At 35.1% G+C, this 17,847-nt stretch overlaps 2 protein-coding genes across 2 annotated transcripts in view; one reads left to right on the top strand and one right to left on the bottom strand.

Moving 5' to 3' along the window:
* Positions 1–4,132: 4,132 nt before the first annotated feature.
* MIS18A (MIS18 kinetochore protein A) lies at positions 4,133–16,947 on the bottom strand. Its single transcript, XM_074300782.1, has 5 exons — positions 16,602–16,947; positions 14,612–14,678; positions 8,538–8,660; positions 6,200–6,296; positions 4,133–4,698 (listed from the first exon to the last, which is right to left on the bottom strand). The coding sequence occupies exons 1-5, from the start codon at positions 16,867–16,869 to the stop codon at positions 4,618–4,620; spliced, it is 636 nt and encodes a 211-aa protein (XP_074156883.1). The 5' UTR covers positions 16,870–16,947; the 3' UTR covers positions 4,133–4,617.
* The window catches only part of MRAP (melanocortin 2 receptor accessory protein), a 45,825-nt gene continuing 44,802 nt past the window's right edge, over positions 16,825–17,847 (top strand). Inside the window, exon 1 of the mRNA XM_074300781.1 lies at positions 16,825–16,964. The gene's annotated coding sequence lies outside the window, so the exon portion shown is untranslated. The remainder of the gene's footprint in view (positions 16,965–17,847) is intronic.

The raw sequence follows: 17,847 nt of genomic DNA, 5'->3' as shown, positions 1-17,847 counted from the left end.
CCAAACTTCCGTATCTCTGCTTCTACCATTCTTCCAGCCACAGCTTCATAACCTTAATCTTATCCTTACCTCCCCATTCATCATCATCCCCCATCCCTTATTAGTTGCCAAATCTTGTTTCCATCTTTGCAACATTTGTGTTCTCCTTATTCACATGGCCAACTTTGTTCAGGTCCTGGTCATCTCTTGACTAGACTGTTACAATGGCCTAAAATCCATTCTTCACACAGCTGTTAAACAGATCTGACAATAATTGTTCCCCTACCCAATCAATTACAACAGCAACCCATTATCTCTAGGAGAAACTTGTTTATCTCCTAAAATCCTTTATAAATTTACCCCCAATCTATTTTCCCAGGCTTAGCATACCTTGTTTCCTTTCCCAATCTCTGATTTAAGTAGACCTCTGTCCCTGAACACATGGTACTTCACATGCCATTTCTGCGCTTTTACATTGGTTCCCTTACCTCTACCTCACACTGTCTATTCCTTAAGACCAATGTTACCTTCTACATGAAGTTTTCCTAAATTCTTTCTTTGTATTTATTTACTGTTTTATTCAACATAGTTACATGTTCCCTCATTTACTCTTCACATCAATTCTGTGAGAAATGTGCTAGTATTATCACTTTATAGATGAGAATATTGAAGCTATGATTGGCTTGCCCAGGTTCACACACAGCTAGGATCTTGAGATATAAGATTTGGACTCCAGGATGAGCTTACATACATAGTTGTCTTCATTAGAATGCAAGCTCAAAAATAGGGGTTGGTTCATTCTTTTTATTTATATACACAGTATATAGTAAAGTGTGTATCTCTTAATACTTGATACAAATATTCTCCCACTCTGTATTACTTCATTAACTTTTGTTTATGCAAAAGGTTAAGTCAAAAATGTCCATGACTTTTTTTTTTACTTAATTCTACAGCATATACTATCAACTTAATGTCTTAGTTCAGCTGAACTTAAAAAAAAAAAAAAATATTAAAAGGCGTGTCTGAGTGTAAGGTCATATTTTAAAATGAAGATACTGTAAAAATTTCCCCTTAACACAGTAGTTCTAAGATTCTTTAAAAGTTCTTTTCTAAGGTGCTCCAAATCACTATTGATCAGAAAAATGCAAATTAAGATTACTCTGAAATACCACTACACAGCTCTCAGATTGGCTAAGATGACAGGAAAAGATAGACAAATGTTGGAGGGGAGGGGAGAAAACTGGGAGGCTAATACATTGTTGATGGAATTGTGAAGGGATTCAGCTATTCTAGTGAGCAATTTGGAACTATGTTCAAAGAGTTATCAAACTGTACATATCCTTTAAATCAGCAGTGTTTCTACTGGGCTTATATCCCAAAGAGATCTTAAAGGAGGGAGAGGGCCCCACTTGTGCAAAAATGTTTGTGGATGCCCTTTTTGTAGTGGCTGGAAACTGGAAACTCAATTGGAGAATGGCTGAGGAAATTATTGTATATGAATGTTATGGAATATTATTGTTCTGTAAGAAATGACCAATAGGATGATTTCAGAGAAGATTGTAAAGACTTACATGAACTGATACTGAGTGAAGTGAGCAGAACCAGATCATTGAACAATAAGATTGTAAGATGATGAATTCTAATGGAACGTGGCTCTTTTCAACAATGAGATGATTCAAACCAGTTTCACTTGTTCGGTGATAAAGAGAACCATCTACACCCAAAAAGAGAATCATGTGGGGCAGCTAGGTAGCGCAGTGGATAGAGCACCAGCCCTGAATTCAGGAGGACCCGAGTTCAAATCTGGTCTCAGACACTTAACACTTCCTAGCTGTGTGACCCTGGGCAAGTCACTTAACCCCAGCCTCAGAAAAAGGAAAAAAAAAAAAAAGAAAAGAAAAGAAAAAGAGAATCATGAGAACAGAGTATGGAACACAACATAGCATTTGCACTCTCTGTTGTTTGCTTGCATTGTTTTTTCTCAGGTTTTTTTCTCAAGTTTTCAGGAAAGTTTCTTGATCAGTTTTTCTTGTGCAGCAAGATAATTGTATAAATATGCATACATATACTGGATTTAACATATATTTTAACATATTTAACTTGTATTGGACAACCTGCCATCTAGGGAATGGGGTGGGGGGGGAGGAGAAAATTTGGAACAGGTGGTTTTGCAAGGGTCAAAGTTGAAAAATTACCCACGCATATGTTATATAAATAAAAAGTTTAATAAATTTTTAAAAGTTCTTTTCTATTCATTTCATTAGAATTTATTGTTATGTGGTATATAGGCCTAAACTTGGTTCTTAATTCTGAGCAGCTGTCAAAAATGGAGTCTTTCATTTCATCATTTTCTCACTGTCCTTTTAGATTCTAAACCTTTTTCTTGTCAGATGTTTTTTCCCAATTCTAGATCTGCTGGGTAATCTGATCTATACATTTAGGTTATGTTTTTGCTATAATGTAATTGTTCCAACCAATCTCTTAAATTCTCCCTTTATTTCTCTACTCTGTAGTTGTATTTTGTAACTCTTGCGTATGGCTTTATACTGTTTGTTTTCTAATTACTTTGAATGGATTCTTCCCCTCCCACACACTTTTTATTAATACTCTTTAGAAATAATTTTTATAGCGTTGACTACTTTCATGTAACTATTCTGTTTCTTCCATGAGTTTTCTAAGTACATCATCATGTCATCTACTAATAGAAATAACCATTTCCCCTGATGTTTTTATTTATATTTTTAATTACTTCCTTTTGTCTTATTACTTTAATATATATAGAATCATATCAAATAAGAGAGTGGAGGGTAGCTTTCATTGGTTTTAAATCCCTGTTTAGAGGTACCAGATTTTCTGTCATTTATCTTATTAAAAGGTGGATTAGTATAGTAGAAAGAATGCCAGTCTTACCTTGGTCTTGAAGCCTACCCCTAAAATGTAACTGCTATATGATTTTACATATGTTTCTTATCCCAAGTCATTTCTGGATTGATAAAAAGGTGTAACATCTGTGCTACTGATTTCACAGGATAGTTATGGAGCTCAAATGTAACAATATAAGTGGTTATCAAAGCTTTAAATGTCAAACATTAGTTATCATTGACTACTCTGAAAGTTCTTGTAGTAATCCAATTTTGCCTCTAGATATTCCTGTTCTTTTCTTCTGGAGTTGCTAACTTTTTTTTTTAATCCATTTTCATTCATTATACTGGGGCTTTTTTCAATTTATTCATTTTTCCAGCAGTTCATTTTCTTTTCTGAAATAATGGGTCCCTTGATAATTTCTTTCCTATCTCCCCTTTATTCTGCTTATTTGGTGTATTTATTGTTATTTTGATGGAACAAGACTGGACTTAGTCATCACCACTCACTCAACCATCTTGTCAGAGAGTTTCCTTTATTATAGGTTTTCATCACTGTTCCCTTTGTTAATATTTAGATGAATGAGGGGTGGGAGTATAAATAGGACAGCACTATGTTTCAAGTTATTTTATTTTGGTACTGTCTCTCCTGCATGTCCTCATCCTCTAACAATTGCATTCTTTCCATGTTTCTATAAAATTACTATTCCAGACTAGCCTTTTAACTCTTCATTTGATCCATTCTAACTCTTAAAACTTAAGACCTAGAATTGCAGATAATTATCCCCTGAAGCTTCCTCCTTTTATTCTTCCCTTCTGCTGACACATAAGTAGAATGTAACAGAGCCAGAATGCAAAATTGGATACTGATTCCAAATCCAGTATTTCCAAATCCACTCCTAGCTGGTAAGAACAGTAAAGAATAAATAGACTAAGTGGGGTTTCCCTCTTTTCTGGACTTTATTCATACAAAGAAACTTTCATTAATCAGACAATTGTACTGATACCTCAAGGGACCTTAATTTGGCAGTAATATCAGCCAGCAGAGCACTCTGCACATGGAAAATGATCAGCAAATACTTTTTGACTAGGATTTCTGCTCATACTCCTACACTTAACTTTGTGAACATATTTTCCACCTAATTTTAAATGGCAAAGATACATAATTCAATCAATGCTTCTACATGAAACTAATGATTTAAAAATTTTATAATGTTAATTCCAAAGAACATTCTAACTTATCATAAGAAAAAAAAATCTAAATTCCAACTAAATTTAAATTGTGACCAACATACTCAAAAGCTGTCATAAGGAATTTATTTGTTCATGATAATAGCCAAACTTGATTTTTCTATAACATGCTTTCCCCCACTCCCCCACCTCTTGTCAAACTGTCAGATATTAAGATGAACAGACAACAAAAAGTATAAGCAAGATGAGGTCAAGGAATATAAAAATGATACAAAGGAGAAAAGAAGGGCGAGGGATCCATAATAAATTCTTAAATTCCACACTTTAGAGGTTTCTAGAAGTGACATTTTATAAACATAATTTTAGCACTGTAATTCAAAAAAGAGAAACTTTTTATCCCATAATTAAGTTATAAAATAACATCAATAGTTATAAAATTGATTAAGATCTTTTCACTTAAATATAACTTGGGGATAAAATTACGGAGCACTCGTAACTCCTGCTAAAACAGTATACCAACAAATTACAATACACACAAAGGGGAAAAAAATAGTAGTAAAAAAATAATAATAAAGGGAAATTTCTTTCATGTTGTGTCACAAAGACCTGAAACAATTGATTCAACCAGGGACACCCTTAGCTCCAATCCATGCATGATAACTTGCAGCTGTTGGATAAATTAGAAAAAAAAAAATTATAAGAGACATGATAAAATTATCTTATGAATTTATGAATGAACCAGCAAATCTAACCTTATTCTATAATAAAAACATATTGAAGTTAAAATGTTTTCTTTAAATGTGAAGCTTCCACTGTGGAGACTGAATGTAGATCACAATATATCCGATTTTTCTTGGGCAGCATAATAAATGTGGAAAAATGTATAGAAGAATTGCACATGTTTAACATATATTAAATTGCTTGTCGTCTAGGGAAGGGGGTGGGGGAATAGAAGACAGGGTTTTGCAAAGGTGAATGTTGAAAACTATCTTTGCATGTATCTTGGAACTTTTTAAAAAGCTAATTTTTCTTTTCTTTTTTTTATTAAATCTTTTAATTTTCAAACATATACATGGATAATTTTTCAATATTGATCCTTGGAAAACTTTGTGTTCCAAATTTTTCCTCCTTTCCCCTCACTCCTTCCCCTAGACAGCAAGTAATCCGATATATGTTAAACATGTGCAATTAAAAACTAAAAATTTTTTTTTTTTTGGCTGAGGCAATTGGGATTAAGTGACTTGCCCAGGGGCATACAGCTAAGAAGTATTAACTTTCTGAGGCCACATTTGAACTCAGGTCCTTCTGACTTCAGGGCTGATGCTGTATTCACTGTGCAACCTAGCTATCCCAAAAACTAATTTTTTTTTTTAAGTGTGAAGATTCCATCAGACTCTGCTGAAAAAAATATGGAAAAACCTCATTTTGTCAAGAATCTATCACTTTATACAACTTTATAAGTCATATAGTAAAGCTTTTTTATTCTTTTTCAAGAACTTAAAACAAGTGAAATATTGCTTTAATTCAAGGTGTACATGGACATTTCAGTTCAATCATTTTTAAAATTGAGGGTTAGATTCTGGGGAGAAAAAAACTGCCAGTTTTTGGTTTTTTACAGTTATTGCTTGTCACTCATGGGTATATGGAACTTAGCATTAGGTCTTAGAGGTCATCATGCCCCCATCCCTTTTCAGTTTCTTTTTTGTGTGTTGCTTTTTCCTAATAGACTGAGGGTTCCTTGAGCCCAGGGGCTGTCTTTTGCCTTTCTTTGAACTCCTTAGTCATTTAGCACAGCACGTGGAACATAATAGGAGCTTAAGAATTGCTTATCAATTATTACTGATGATTGAACTTCAAATCCAGCATTCTTTTCATTACGTCACAATGCCTCTTATTATATACAGATTTAGCTATAGAAAATCAGGCATATAATTAATTTTCTCCCTGTCATATGGCAGCACAATATAGGAGGGGAAAAAAAATCATTTTACCCTTAATAGCCCAATAACAAACTAATGTGAAACAGTATATAAATCAATTGTGAAGGTGGGCTAATACATCAAAACAGTGAAGTTAATAGGGAATATCATCTTCTGGAGAATATTTGTTAGTTTAACATAAAGTCTTTTACAGGCAAAGAGATAAAACGTGTAAATGAAACTAATCACCTTCTTTAAAAGGCTTTCCATTACATCTTGCTTATCAAGAGTTACAGGCTCCTCATTTTCAGGCAAAGCTTCATTTTCAGCAGAACCTAGAATATAACTGAAATACAGCATGGTCACAATGCACATAAAGTTAAAATGTAGACAAAACAGTAAATGTTAACATTAAAGCTAAAAGCATAATGCTCTACTTCTTAGCATTCTATTACCACTGAAGGAAAAGCAGGGACTAGTTTTGCCATTAGAAGCATCTTAGACATTTACCCAGAAAACATTCTTCTTCTGGTTAATTTAATTCTATCCAGATTGGTTTATGTGTTGTTTTTTTCCAATCTCAAAAATACAGTGCTGGAAATAAATAAAAGAAATCAATTAAAACAATTCAAAGCTTCTGGGTCAAATTAAAGAATTTTTTAAAGGCTAATTTTTTTAGTTTCTGAAGAAAGTAACCTTCAAGGGTACTTGTGCTACAGAAAACAATTTCTCAAAAAAAAAGAATATAAATTGAACTTTAGTAGAGTATTATACTTCGTCTGAAAACTGATTTCAGAGACATCTTAAGATCACATAAAACATTCAAACATTTGCATTGTAATACAATCTCAATTTTCATTTCAGTCAGATTAGATAAAGGCAAGAAAGATTATTAAGGACAAGTTCTGGTCTAAACCATCAGGTTTTCTCACTCTTCTTTGAACTGAACAAAGAAGCTTTTTGGAAATTCTGCCTCTTTCTCATTTCTTTCAGCAGGTCAAGAAATACTCCTTAGTTCTTCTATGTTTCTAAACTAATTATGAGGCAGACTATGCTGGATTTAGGATGGGTATCAATGGTTATTCTAATCTCATATTGTTCTTAAAGAATATCTATATATTTTTGCTGTTTAGGATCTTTATTTTGATTATGTGGCAGTCATTTTTTATTGTGAGGCTTTATGCATTATAGTCTTGTCTAGTCCTAGCCTGTCTTATCTGGTGGTCTGCAATTAACATTTCTTGGACATTTTACACTGGATTCTTCAAGGATCAGATGAGTGGCATGAAAATGCAAACTTTCAGAGAACTCTTAAGTGGTCTGATCAAGGGCATTATCTGTTCTTTGCCCTCCTGGCTTTCCATTTTCCCAAACATGGCTGGGAACTAGACAATAAACCTGCAAATTTGCCCTTAAATGGAGTTCTAGGAGGAAGTTGTTGGTCCCAACTCTTATCAACTAGCAGGAAGGTTCTAGAGATTCAAAGCAACATATTGTCTGCTTACTTTTATTCTCTCTTTTCTGGAGTCAGTGACAGTGTTAGTCTTGTTTTCTCACTGAGAGAATAGCTCTGGATTAGTGACAGACCTGCTGCAGCACCAAATTTCACCTAGGATCTAAGTCCAAAGTCCTCCCTCTAGGTTAGTGACAGTGTAGCAGAGCAGTGCTGGTCTGAGATCTCAATTCCCTCCTAGAGTCAGAGTAATACAACTGTGGACCTCCTCTGTTTCTAGGATTCAAAATGAGTTTAAAATAGCTCCTTTTTGGTCACATACCAGATTCATTTACATCAATTCTCCTCTCCTCCACTCTCAACAAAAAATTGTTTGTTTGTTTGTTTTTTAAGTTTTTCAGCTTCCAAAACAACCTAAAATATTCTGATTATCTTAAGAAATTTGGGACACGAGACTTGAATACCCAAACTTGAGAATTAATGGTTATATATCAGTATTCACATGATTATTTTGCTAACTATCATACTATTAATTATACTTTATGCTAAGATTCCAATGAACTTCCCTTCTCCAAGTATATTTCATAGGGCTATGGCCCTGAAATGTGCTGTATGGCGAGGGGAAAGAAAACCGAGGGATTCAGATGTATACCCCCAATAAAGCACAAAGTTGATTCCAAACTGACAACACATCTAAATATATAAAAATACACAAATTACAATATTCTTAAAATAAAAGAAAGCCTTCATATTCCTAACCAAAGTCATAAACATTTGTTTAAATTGGCTAATAGTCCCTTCTGACAAATCATGTCAAAGATTAGAGCCTACTTAAATAATAAAACTTTTGGGTTTGCGACAGAAATTAAACTACAGCCAGTTCTCACTTAACTTTCCTAGGCAGGATTGCATGGTCCTACCCCATCCATAGTTCTGCAGCCCCCACAGCCAGAGTAGGAAGCTGGAAGATTCTTAATGGGGCTGCACCAGAAGCCACTCATCACCAGTTATGGAAGCATTTGTAAGGCGAATTTTTGCAAAGTGAGAACTGTATGTAAATACTTACAAATTCATTTTACATCCTTTCATTTTCCAAGGATCAATTTTAAGTAACACTCAATAAAATAGACTTACCCATCAACTGATGAAACATCGAAGCAAAACAAGTCTCGCTTATAATCAAGATGTCTGGGTGTACATCTGTATATTTGGCCAATATTCAGTGAACATCCATTACAACTCAAAGTCTCAATCATGCTAAAGAAAAATCATTGCTTTAGAAAAGACTATGCTTGTTAAGATATTTAAAAAGATTTCAACTATTATAAAACCATAAACTATTCTTTAAAATTAAAATTCTTCAAACATACTGATCAAAATAATCAATCAAACATCAAGTTTTGTAAGTTACACATAGATACATTAAGAAAAAACAAATAAAGACTTTTGGAACACCATGTGTGTATGTGTACGTAATATATAATATGCATATTATATGTAATATAATTATATAAATATGTGTGTGTGTGTGTGTGTGTGTGTGTGTGTGTGTGTGTGTGTGTGTGTGTGTAAAATAAACACACATAGTAAATATGAAGTAATTTCAGGGTGGAAGTGGGACACTAGCAACTAAGGGGATGAGGAAAGGCTTCAAGTAGAAGAGACAGGACTTTAGTGGAGCTTGAAGGAGTCTAGGGATTTACAATCAAGCTATATATGGATATATGCATGTAGTAAGCACTTAAATACTGGAATAATTCTATATTCTCCCTTCTAATAAAATTTATGTTATTACATACACAAAAAAGCCCCATGATTCTCTATTTTGAGCCTGTTTACATTTCATTCTCCTTATTCCCTATTATTCCAAGTCTTTTACTTTATCCTTAATCCTTCATCAATAAGAAAATATCTTCTGCAGTTAAGCCTTCCTTAACTAACCTTATCCAGCTTTGACATCCCATTTAACCCATATTCTTTCAACATTTGTAAACATACAATAAAATCTCAGTTCAGTAAAATCATTTTGGATCCTCTTAAACTACAGAATTTAATAATAGGTAGTAAGAGTCTCCCAGGCAGATCAACAACCAATGAGAATTGAGGAAGCTGATTCACAAAAGAAGAGATAAATGGATCCATTCATAGCATTTCTGTGGAAATATTGTCTGTCTCCCCCATCAGTTAGAAAGAATAGTAGAGCTGTCAGCTACACTTCAAGACTCTTTAATCTGGCTTCTGCCAATGAGAAAACTAGTTATCAGTCAATATTTGCTAACCCAACCCTAAATCCCCCACTTTAAAAATCCCAACTTTAAAAAAGTTGCTACTGATGTCAAAACCATAAAAAAATAATTATTGTTATATGCATGTTATGCATTATATGAATATTTGTTAAGTTTCATCATCTCTCTCACCAGAATAATAATAATATAATGGCCTCACTGCTTCCAATCTGTCTCCTTCTCCAATCTACCCTTTATACCATGTCACACCCCCAAGCAAAAGCTTTTAATGAATCCCTATTGCCTATAGCATAAAATATAAATTTCTAACTTTGGTGTTTGAAGTCCTCTAAAGTCCATAAATCTGACTTAAGCTCACATATCCGACTTCTCATGGTATGCCCCAAACTGTTTGTTTCAGCTATACTGAACACTCCAACTCCCTTTCCCCACAACTTTTCTGAATTTGGATTCCCTATGACTAGAATTCACACCTTTACCTTGGCCTATCAGAGTCCTTAACTCCTTTTAAGACTCAATTCTTAGCTTCTGGCTAAGAGAGAACCATAAAAGATCAAAGAGAAGCACACAGAACAAACACATTTAAAAGAATATCAGAAAGATCAATGATCAAGAGTACCAAAGAAAAACAGCAGTTAAGTGCTTCCATCTGATCCAGGACTACAGAAAGTCAAAAAATCTTCAAAGAGTCTCAAAAATAGAGCAAATAATGTAAAAAGATCTGAAGTCAGTTGGCATCTTAAGTGCAGATAGGTCAATAATTTGGTGAGCTCTCTGAGACAGGACCCATCAAAAGTACCTGAAAGAAGCTCAATCACATGGAGATAATAGTTCATGAGTGCTTTGGGCAAATGCCCCCAACTCAGACTAATTTCTCAGATGCTGAAATTATGAAAGGGCACTGTGCAAGAGGAACTATTCAATACTCAGGGCCTGAAGCCCGTTGGATCTTGGCCCTGACCTGTTTTGGCAGCAGCAAGGGACAAAACCTGTCCCCATTCACATCAAGAACAGAAAACAAGGCCAGCTTAAAGGCCCAGGAAGATTTGCAGGAGGCCTGAGAACAAAAGGTTTTCCAACACTGGACTGGACTTAAGAGAATCACAGTAAAACACAGAAGGAATTCCCAATTAGGGAATGTGCAAAGAGACAGAAAAGAGCTGGGATCAACCCTTGGACTATGCTACAAAAGGAAGGATCTGGCCCCAGATACCCATCTAAAACAGCAATGGCAGTACATCTAAACTACAGAAGACACAAAAAGAAACAGGGCTTGTCTCCACCATCATTAAATATTTTATGAAGTAAAGAATGTCTCTAGTACAAAGTCCCAATTTAAGAACTGAAGTTGAGAATAAGGAAAAAAATAAACACAAAGAACACTATGAAAAAATGTGGTTCAAGAAATAACAAAAGATTAACTCAAAAGAAAACAGAAATAAATAATTTAGAAGTCCTCCAAAAGTAGTCATAAAAAATTAAACAAAAGATAAAATATTAAATGAGAGCTCTTAGGAAAAAATTAAGAGTAAGTTAAAACAAAAAATTGAAAATTTTACTCAAATAAGCTTCCTGAAAAACAGAATACACAAAACCAAATAATTCAACTAGTAATCAAGAAATAAAAATAAAGTCAAAAGATTGAAAAAACGGAAAAGAATATAAAAACCAATTAACAAGAAAAGAGGTCAAGGAAAAATAACAAATCATCAAATTCCTTGAAAACCACAGCAAACAAAAAACCAGGATACCACACTTCGACAAGTCCCATAAGAAAACTGTCCAGATCTATCAGAAAACAGAAGGCAAAGTGAAAATATAAAAAAGCCACCTTAAGAAAACCCCAAATTCTAAACATCTGAATCCAGGGCTTCTAAGTAAAAGAAAAAATAGTACAAGCAGCCGAGAAGAAAAAGTTCAAATATGAAGAAACCCATATTCAGGGTAATATTAGTTAGCATTTATATAAGTTTTAATGTTTGTAAAGCACTTTAGAAATAATATCTCATCTGATCCTCACAACAAGGTGTTAATATCTCTATTTCACCGTCGAGAAATAATGAGGTAGACAGAGGTTAAGTAACTTCTTAGTATAGTACAATGTAAGCTTCTAGAGGGCAGGGACTATCTAGGACTCTTTTGCCTCTTTTTGTATCTCCAGGACTCAGTATAGTGTCAGGAACATAATAATAACAATAACAGCTAACATTTATATAACACTATGTACTAGGCATTGTGCTAAGTGCTTTACAATTACCTCAATTGATCCTCAACAACCCTAAAAGGTAGGTGCTTTCATTATCTCCATTTTACAGATGAGGAAACTATGGCAAAGAGATATTAAGTGATTTACCTCAAATCTTAATAGCAAGTAAATCTCTGAGACTGGATATGAACTCAAGTCTTCCTGACTCCCAGCCCAGGGCTCTATCCACTGCACCACCCAAGTCAAACTCCTATAAGGAGTAAAAATTTTGGAATGACAATCCAAAAAGCAATAGACAAAGACTTATCACCAAGGATAGCTTACTCTGCAAAAATGAATGTATTCCTATTGAGAATAAGATTTTTAAGAGAAGAAAGAGCTTTCAAGAATTCTTGATGAAAAGACTAGCTGGACAAAAACTTTGAAATTCAAAAGAGCCAGAAAATTAAATAATTTAAGCAATTTTAAGTGGCTAAAGAAGGAAGTGTACATGCTAATAGCTGGAGAAAAGTGAAAAGGCCCCTTAGAGTCTCATTGACTTTACAGGTCATAGAAAGAACTAAAAGACCCTAGGAAGGTTTGATTGTCCCATATATGTCAAATGAGGGGAAAAAGGGGAGGGGAAAAATGAATAAACTGGGGAATAAATAAGAAAGGAAGGAAAGAGAAAAACACACTACTTCTCAAAACTAGGGCCCCCAAAAGAATATATGAACATGATATATGAAACTGGGGAGGTAGGACTTAATGAAACTTATTTATCTGAAATGGCCAAAATGAGGATTTCTGTGCATTTATTTTATTTCTTGCAACTATGTTGAAGTTATTGTTTCAAATAATTTTTAGTTGAATCTTTTCTTTAGGGCTCTAACTAAATAAAGAATGTACAAAATTTTCAGAAGACTATCTACTAGAACACAGAAAAACTCTGAACATAACTAAAATTAAACACTCTTTATGGAAATATCGGCCAAAAAATAATTAGGGAAATATTAACTACTCATATGTATACTAAACCAATATAATAAAGTAATAAAAATCTAAATATTGTGTCATACCAATCAAACTACAAAATAAATACTGTATAGTAATAAATAATAACAAGATTCTTCTAGAGCAACAAAAAAATCAAGAATATCAAGGAAAGTAAAGAGAAAAAAAAAGAAGGGGATCTAGCAGTACCAGATCTCAAGTTACATGATAAAGCAACAATTATCAGGTTGATTTGGCTTAAAAAAACAGAGAGGTCAATCTGTAGATGAGATTTAGGTATAATATATAAAGAAGCAAATGAAAACCAAAGACCCCAACTGCTGGGGGTAAAGACTCACTTTAAGTCAAACTACTTGAAAACTGGGTAATGGTTTGGTAGAAAATAGGTAGATACCAACATCTCACATAAACTACCAAGATAAGCTTCTACTAGCTGTATGACCTAGATATAAAATATTACATAAAAAGTAAGAAAGAAAATACCTTTCATATCTATGAATAGGAGAAAGTCCATGGCTGAAGAGGGAATAGAGAAGATACAGCAAAAAAAATGAACAATTTTATTATATAAAAGTAAAACCAATGCAGTCAAAATTAGAAGGGAAATCAGTAATTGAGGAGAAAAATCTTTGTAGCAGGTTTCTTTGATAAAGGTTTTATTTCTAAAATACGGGAAGAAAATGATTCAAATTCGTAAGAATAGAAGCCATTCTCCAACTGATATATGATAAAGATAAAAGGATAACAACAAATGTTGAATGGGCTGAGGGGAACAGGCACATTAATGCACTATTGGTGGTAGAACCTGTGAACACTTGGTCTAGCCATTCTGCATAGCAATTTGGAACTATGCCCCAAAAGTTACTAAGTGTGCATACTATTTGCCCCATGTATTCTAAACAGCAAAACAATTAAAGAAAGAAGAAAAGGATCTATATATACAGAAATATTTATAGTGGCTCTTACTGTAGCAGTAAGGAACTAGAAATTAAAGGAAGTACCCATCACCTGGGGGAATGGCTGAACAAGTTATTATATATGAATGTGATGGACTATTATTGTGCTATTACAATGGAAAAGGAGAGAAAAGGAAACTTATAAAAGGCTGTAGGGATAGCATAGTAATGCCAAAAAAAAAAAAAAAAAAAAGAAAAAGAAAAAAAATTAATGACTAATTTAAAATATAAACAGAAGAGAGAAGGAGGGCACATAAAAGGCCAGCACTGGTACTACCATAATAAAGTAGACTTTTTAAAAGCCAAGCTATACTTTACAGAAATTCAGTTCTATATACACTGCCTTTTTCTGGGAATTTTTTTGCATATGAAAATATGTATGAATCAAGTTCACAATAAAAGAAATTTTATTTTATAAAAAATTAATTAAAGACCTTTCCTCATCCTGATAGTTGTTAATGCTCTTTCTCGTCCTCAAATTACCTTGTACATAGTTATTATTGCTCCAACAGAATATTAAAGCACTTTTAGGACTAATGTGTTTTTTTTTTCCTTTTTCTTTTTTGCTGAGGTAATTGGGGTCAAGTGACTTGCCCAGGGTCACAGAGCTAAGAAGTCTTAAGTGGCTGAGGCCACATTTGAACTCAAGATTTTCCTGACTTCAGGGCTCTACCCACTGTGCCACCTAGCTGCCCCCTTTAATTTTTCTTTTAATGCCTAGTACCTATTACAATGGCCTGTGCATGTTTAAAAAACTTTTATTGAATTAAGCATTATACATGGATAATTATTTAACTTTCATCTTACCAGCCATATTCATTTTTTCTAGTTGATAGCTTCTGTTCTTTATCCACATAAACATTAGCTGAGACTGCTAGAATGAGAAAAAGGTAACAGCTGGTTATTGACATCGTCACGGAATTTTTAGAGCAATGCAAGATGTAATATTTTATCTAATCCAATGTTTTCATTTAACAAATAACTCATTCAAAAAGTAGGTTTTACTAGTATAATGGCACCAATCATAACAGCCATTTTCTTAGACAATCCTATAAAGTGGATTAATATGTCTGCAATGGGGTGTACTTGAGTTAGAACTACATGGTCCCCAGTTGGTTGCATAATTTAGTCTCTTTCTTATTTCTTAAAATTTTACACAATATTTTTCAAAATATTCTTTCCATAAATGTCAAAAACTTGACAATGCCTGCAAAGAAAAATGCTTTGTTATTTAAAAATTATTTGGAGACCATAATTTATGTCGGTTACAGCTAGATCTACTTTATAGGGTTGGCACACATCACACATAATATTATACCAACAATATCACAACACAGCTCAGTGCTTACATAGTACTTGAGCTCGTACTAAAACTAAGCTTGGCTCTCATGTAGCACTTGGTCTAATGTGACTATAATCTACAATATCACAGGGCAGCTATCTTCTCTCCTTATTAGACTATTATCTCCTACAAAGTAGGTAGCAGGTATGTTCTAAACTCTAAATCTCTCCCAGCACAGTGCTCTGCACAAAATAGGTACTTAACTCTTGGGATGGGGGTGGGAGGAAGTGGAGATTTTTTTTTTCCTGATGCTTCTGAAATAAGTGACTAGATAAGGATTCCTTGGAAATAAAATTATTCATTCACCAAAAGTAATTTTTAGTAATTGCATTGTCAGAGTAAAATACATTAATGCAACTACTAGTAACTCTAAAACTAACTAAAAAATTTTAGCTTGTGAATAAACATATTATAAACAAAATGGTCTAGAATGATCTGAACTGTGAGAACCCAAGAAAATGTGTTCACACAATGCATTGAAAAATGCACTGGTCAGAGGACCTAAGTTACTGAGCCAAAAACTTGTGGAAATAAGTCAGCTCTTGAGTTTTTTTCTTCACTTTAAAATGTAGATAGCATATAAAATACTAGAAAGGAGGCAATATTTAGTCCATGTGGTCCTTAATTTGTGGTCCATAAATTTTTTGGCAATATTTTGATTAACTATTTCAATTTATTTGATTTCTTTTACAATTCTATGTATTTAATTTTTTTCCTACGTATTTAAAGGGTCAATGTTGAAGAATTGTCTACTCATGTTTTTTTGAAAAATAAAAATCCAAAAATAAAAAAAAAAAATTTAGGAAAATCAGGCGAGAGAGGTTATCTGATTTACCCAAAATGGTCCACGCAGGGAACGTCTTACTCATCTTTAAACAGTGTAAAACCCTTATATAAACCTCCTAGGATTGATATGAGAAAAAGGTCCCTAGGCAAAAATGGAGAATGGCCTAGCCTAACCTTATAATTTACAGAAAACTGAGGCCCAGAGAGGTAAGAGACTCCAAAAATCACACCCTCATCACCATAGCTAGGATCTAAGGGCTACAATAATAAAACTAACAATTAATTTCACAAAGTGCCGGGCACCGAGCTTCACGATTATTCTCATTTAATCCTCATGACAATGCCCTAGGAGGCAGGTGCAATAATTCCCATGGGGGGGAGGGGAGCCAAGGGGTCCCCGAAGCTACTACACTCGGATAAGGAGAGAGAATCTGGAACTCAAAACTTGTTTTAACAAATCCTTGGGAGGAAACCCAAATATTTTTCTAGTCAGGAGTACCATCCGTCACTCCCTCCCCTTCCCCGCCCCCTTCCTAATCCCTCTTCTATTCTACTCTCCTCTCCCCTCCCCTCCCTTCCCACTCGCAGCTCCCTGCTCCTCCTTTTCTCCCCAAGGCTCCCACTTCTCTCCCCACCCCCCATCCCCCCACCCCCCTCCCCCCGGCTCACCTCTGAGGAAGAAGCAGTTGCCGTCAAAGTCCGTGCCCTCCCAGCTCAGGGAGTCCCCCAAGGGCCGCTGGCAGCGAGAGCACAGGAATACGCACGGCATCTCCGGCCGCCGCGCGTCCACGTCGTTGCCAGTCCCGGGGCCATTGATGATCTTGGACTGCTTCTGCATACACCGCAGGACGTCCTCCTCCGTAACTTCTCGGGCCTTCAGCTTCTGAATGTGTAAGGACTTCTGGAAGGTAGTCTCCAAGGAATCCGACTCCGCCATAGCTTTCAAACTGCCCGCCCGCCCGCGCGCAACCAAGGAAGTGGGCGCGGTTCTGAAGCCCCGGAGGGGCGCATGCGTGCCCAGAGGAAGGCAGGGTAAGAAAGAGTGTGGGGGCGGGGAAGGGGCGGAGAGACGAGCGGAAGCTACCTACTAGTTTCCGCCTTTAACCCCAGCTGTTGGGAGGGGAAGGGGGTCCTCGGCCTCACTGCGCATGCTTCAGATCTGTTCAGGCTTGCCTTCTCTAATTTAAATAGAAAAAGGGCGGTCCTGTGCTCTGCGATTGAATTTTGATGTTCCAGACAATTTTCAGATGATGAAATTAAAACTATTTCCACTCATATGAAAGAGTGTTCCAAATCACTATTGATCAGAGAAATGCAAATTAAGACAACTCTGAGGTATCATTACACACCTGTCAGATTGGCTAAGATGACAGGAACAAATAACGATGAATGTTGGAGGGGCTGTGGGAAAACTGGGACACTGATGCATTGTTGGTGGAGTTGTGAAAGAATCCAACCATTCTGGAGAGCAATCTGGAATTATGCCCAAAAAGTTATCAAAATGTGCATACCCTTTGAACCAGCCATACTACTACTGGGCTTATACCCCAAGGAACTACTAGAGAAGGGAAAGGGTCCTGTATGTGCCAACATGTTTGTGGCAGCCCTTTTCATAGTGGCTAGAAGCTGGAAGATGAATGGATGCCCATCAATTGGAGAATGGTTGGGTAAACTATGGTATATGAATGTTATGGAATATTATTGTTCTATAAGAAATGACCAACAGGAGAAATACAGAGAGGCTTGGAGAGACTTACATCAACTGATGCTGAGTGAAACGAGCAGAACCAGAAGATCATTATACACTTCAACAATGATACTGTACGAGGATGTATGCTGATGGAAGTGGATTTCTTCAACATAGAGAAGAGCTAATCCAATTCCAATTGATTAATGATGGACAGAACCAGCTACA

The sequence above is a fragment of the Sminthopsis crassicaudata genome, chromosome 3 (assembly GCF_048593235.1).
Source record: "Sminthopsis crassicaudata isolate SCR6 chromosome 3, ASM4859323v1, whole genome shotgun sequence".
Classification (NCBI taxonomy): domain Eukaryota; kingdom Metazoa; phylum Chordata; class Mammalia; order Dasyuromorphia; family Dasyuridae; genus Sminthopsis; species Sminthopsis crassicaudata.
Note: the sequence above shows the minus strand (reverse complement) of the source record. Positions and strands in the feature narration are given on the sequence as shown.

What these genes read in the sequence shown, in the direction of transcription:
- MIS18A (XM_074300782.1), bottom strand. Translation starts at nt 16,869, where the DNA reads ATGGCGGAGTCGGATTCCTTGGAGACTACCTTCCAGAAGTCCTTACAC. An exon ending in GATGTTTCATCAGTTGATGG is followed by an intron (nt 6,297 to 8,537) that starts GTAAGTCTATTT and finishes GCTGTATTTCAG; the next exon opens with TTATATTCTAGGTTCTGCTG. An exon ending in TGGAAAGCCTTTTAAAGAAG is followed by an intron (nt 4,699 to 6,199) that starts GTGATTAGTTTC and finishes TTTATCCAACAG; the next exon opens with CTGCAAGTTATCATGCATGG.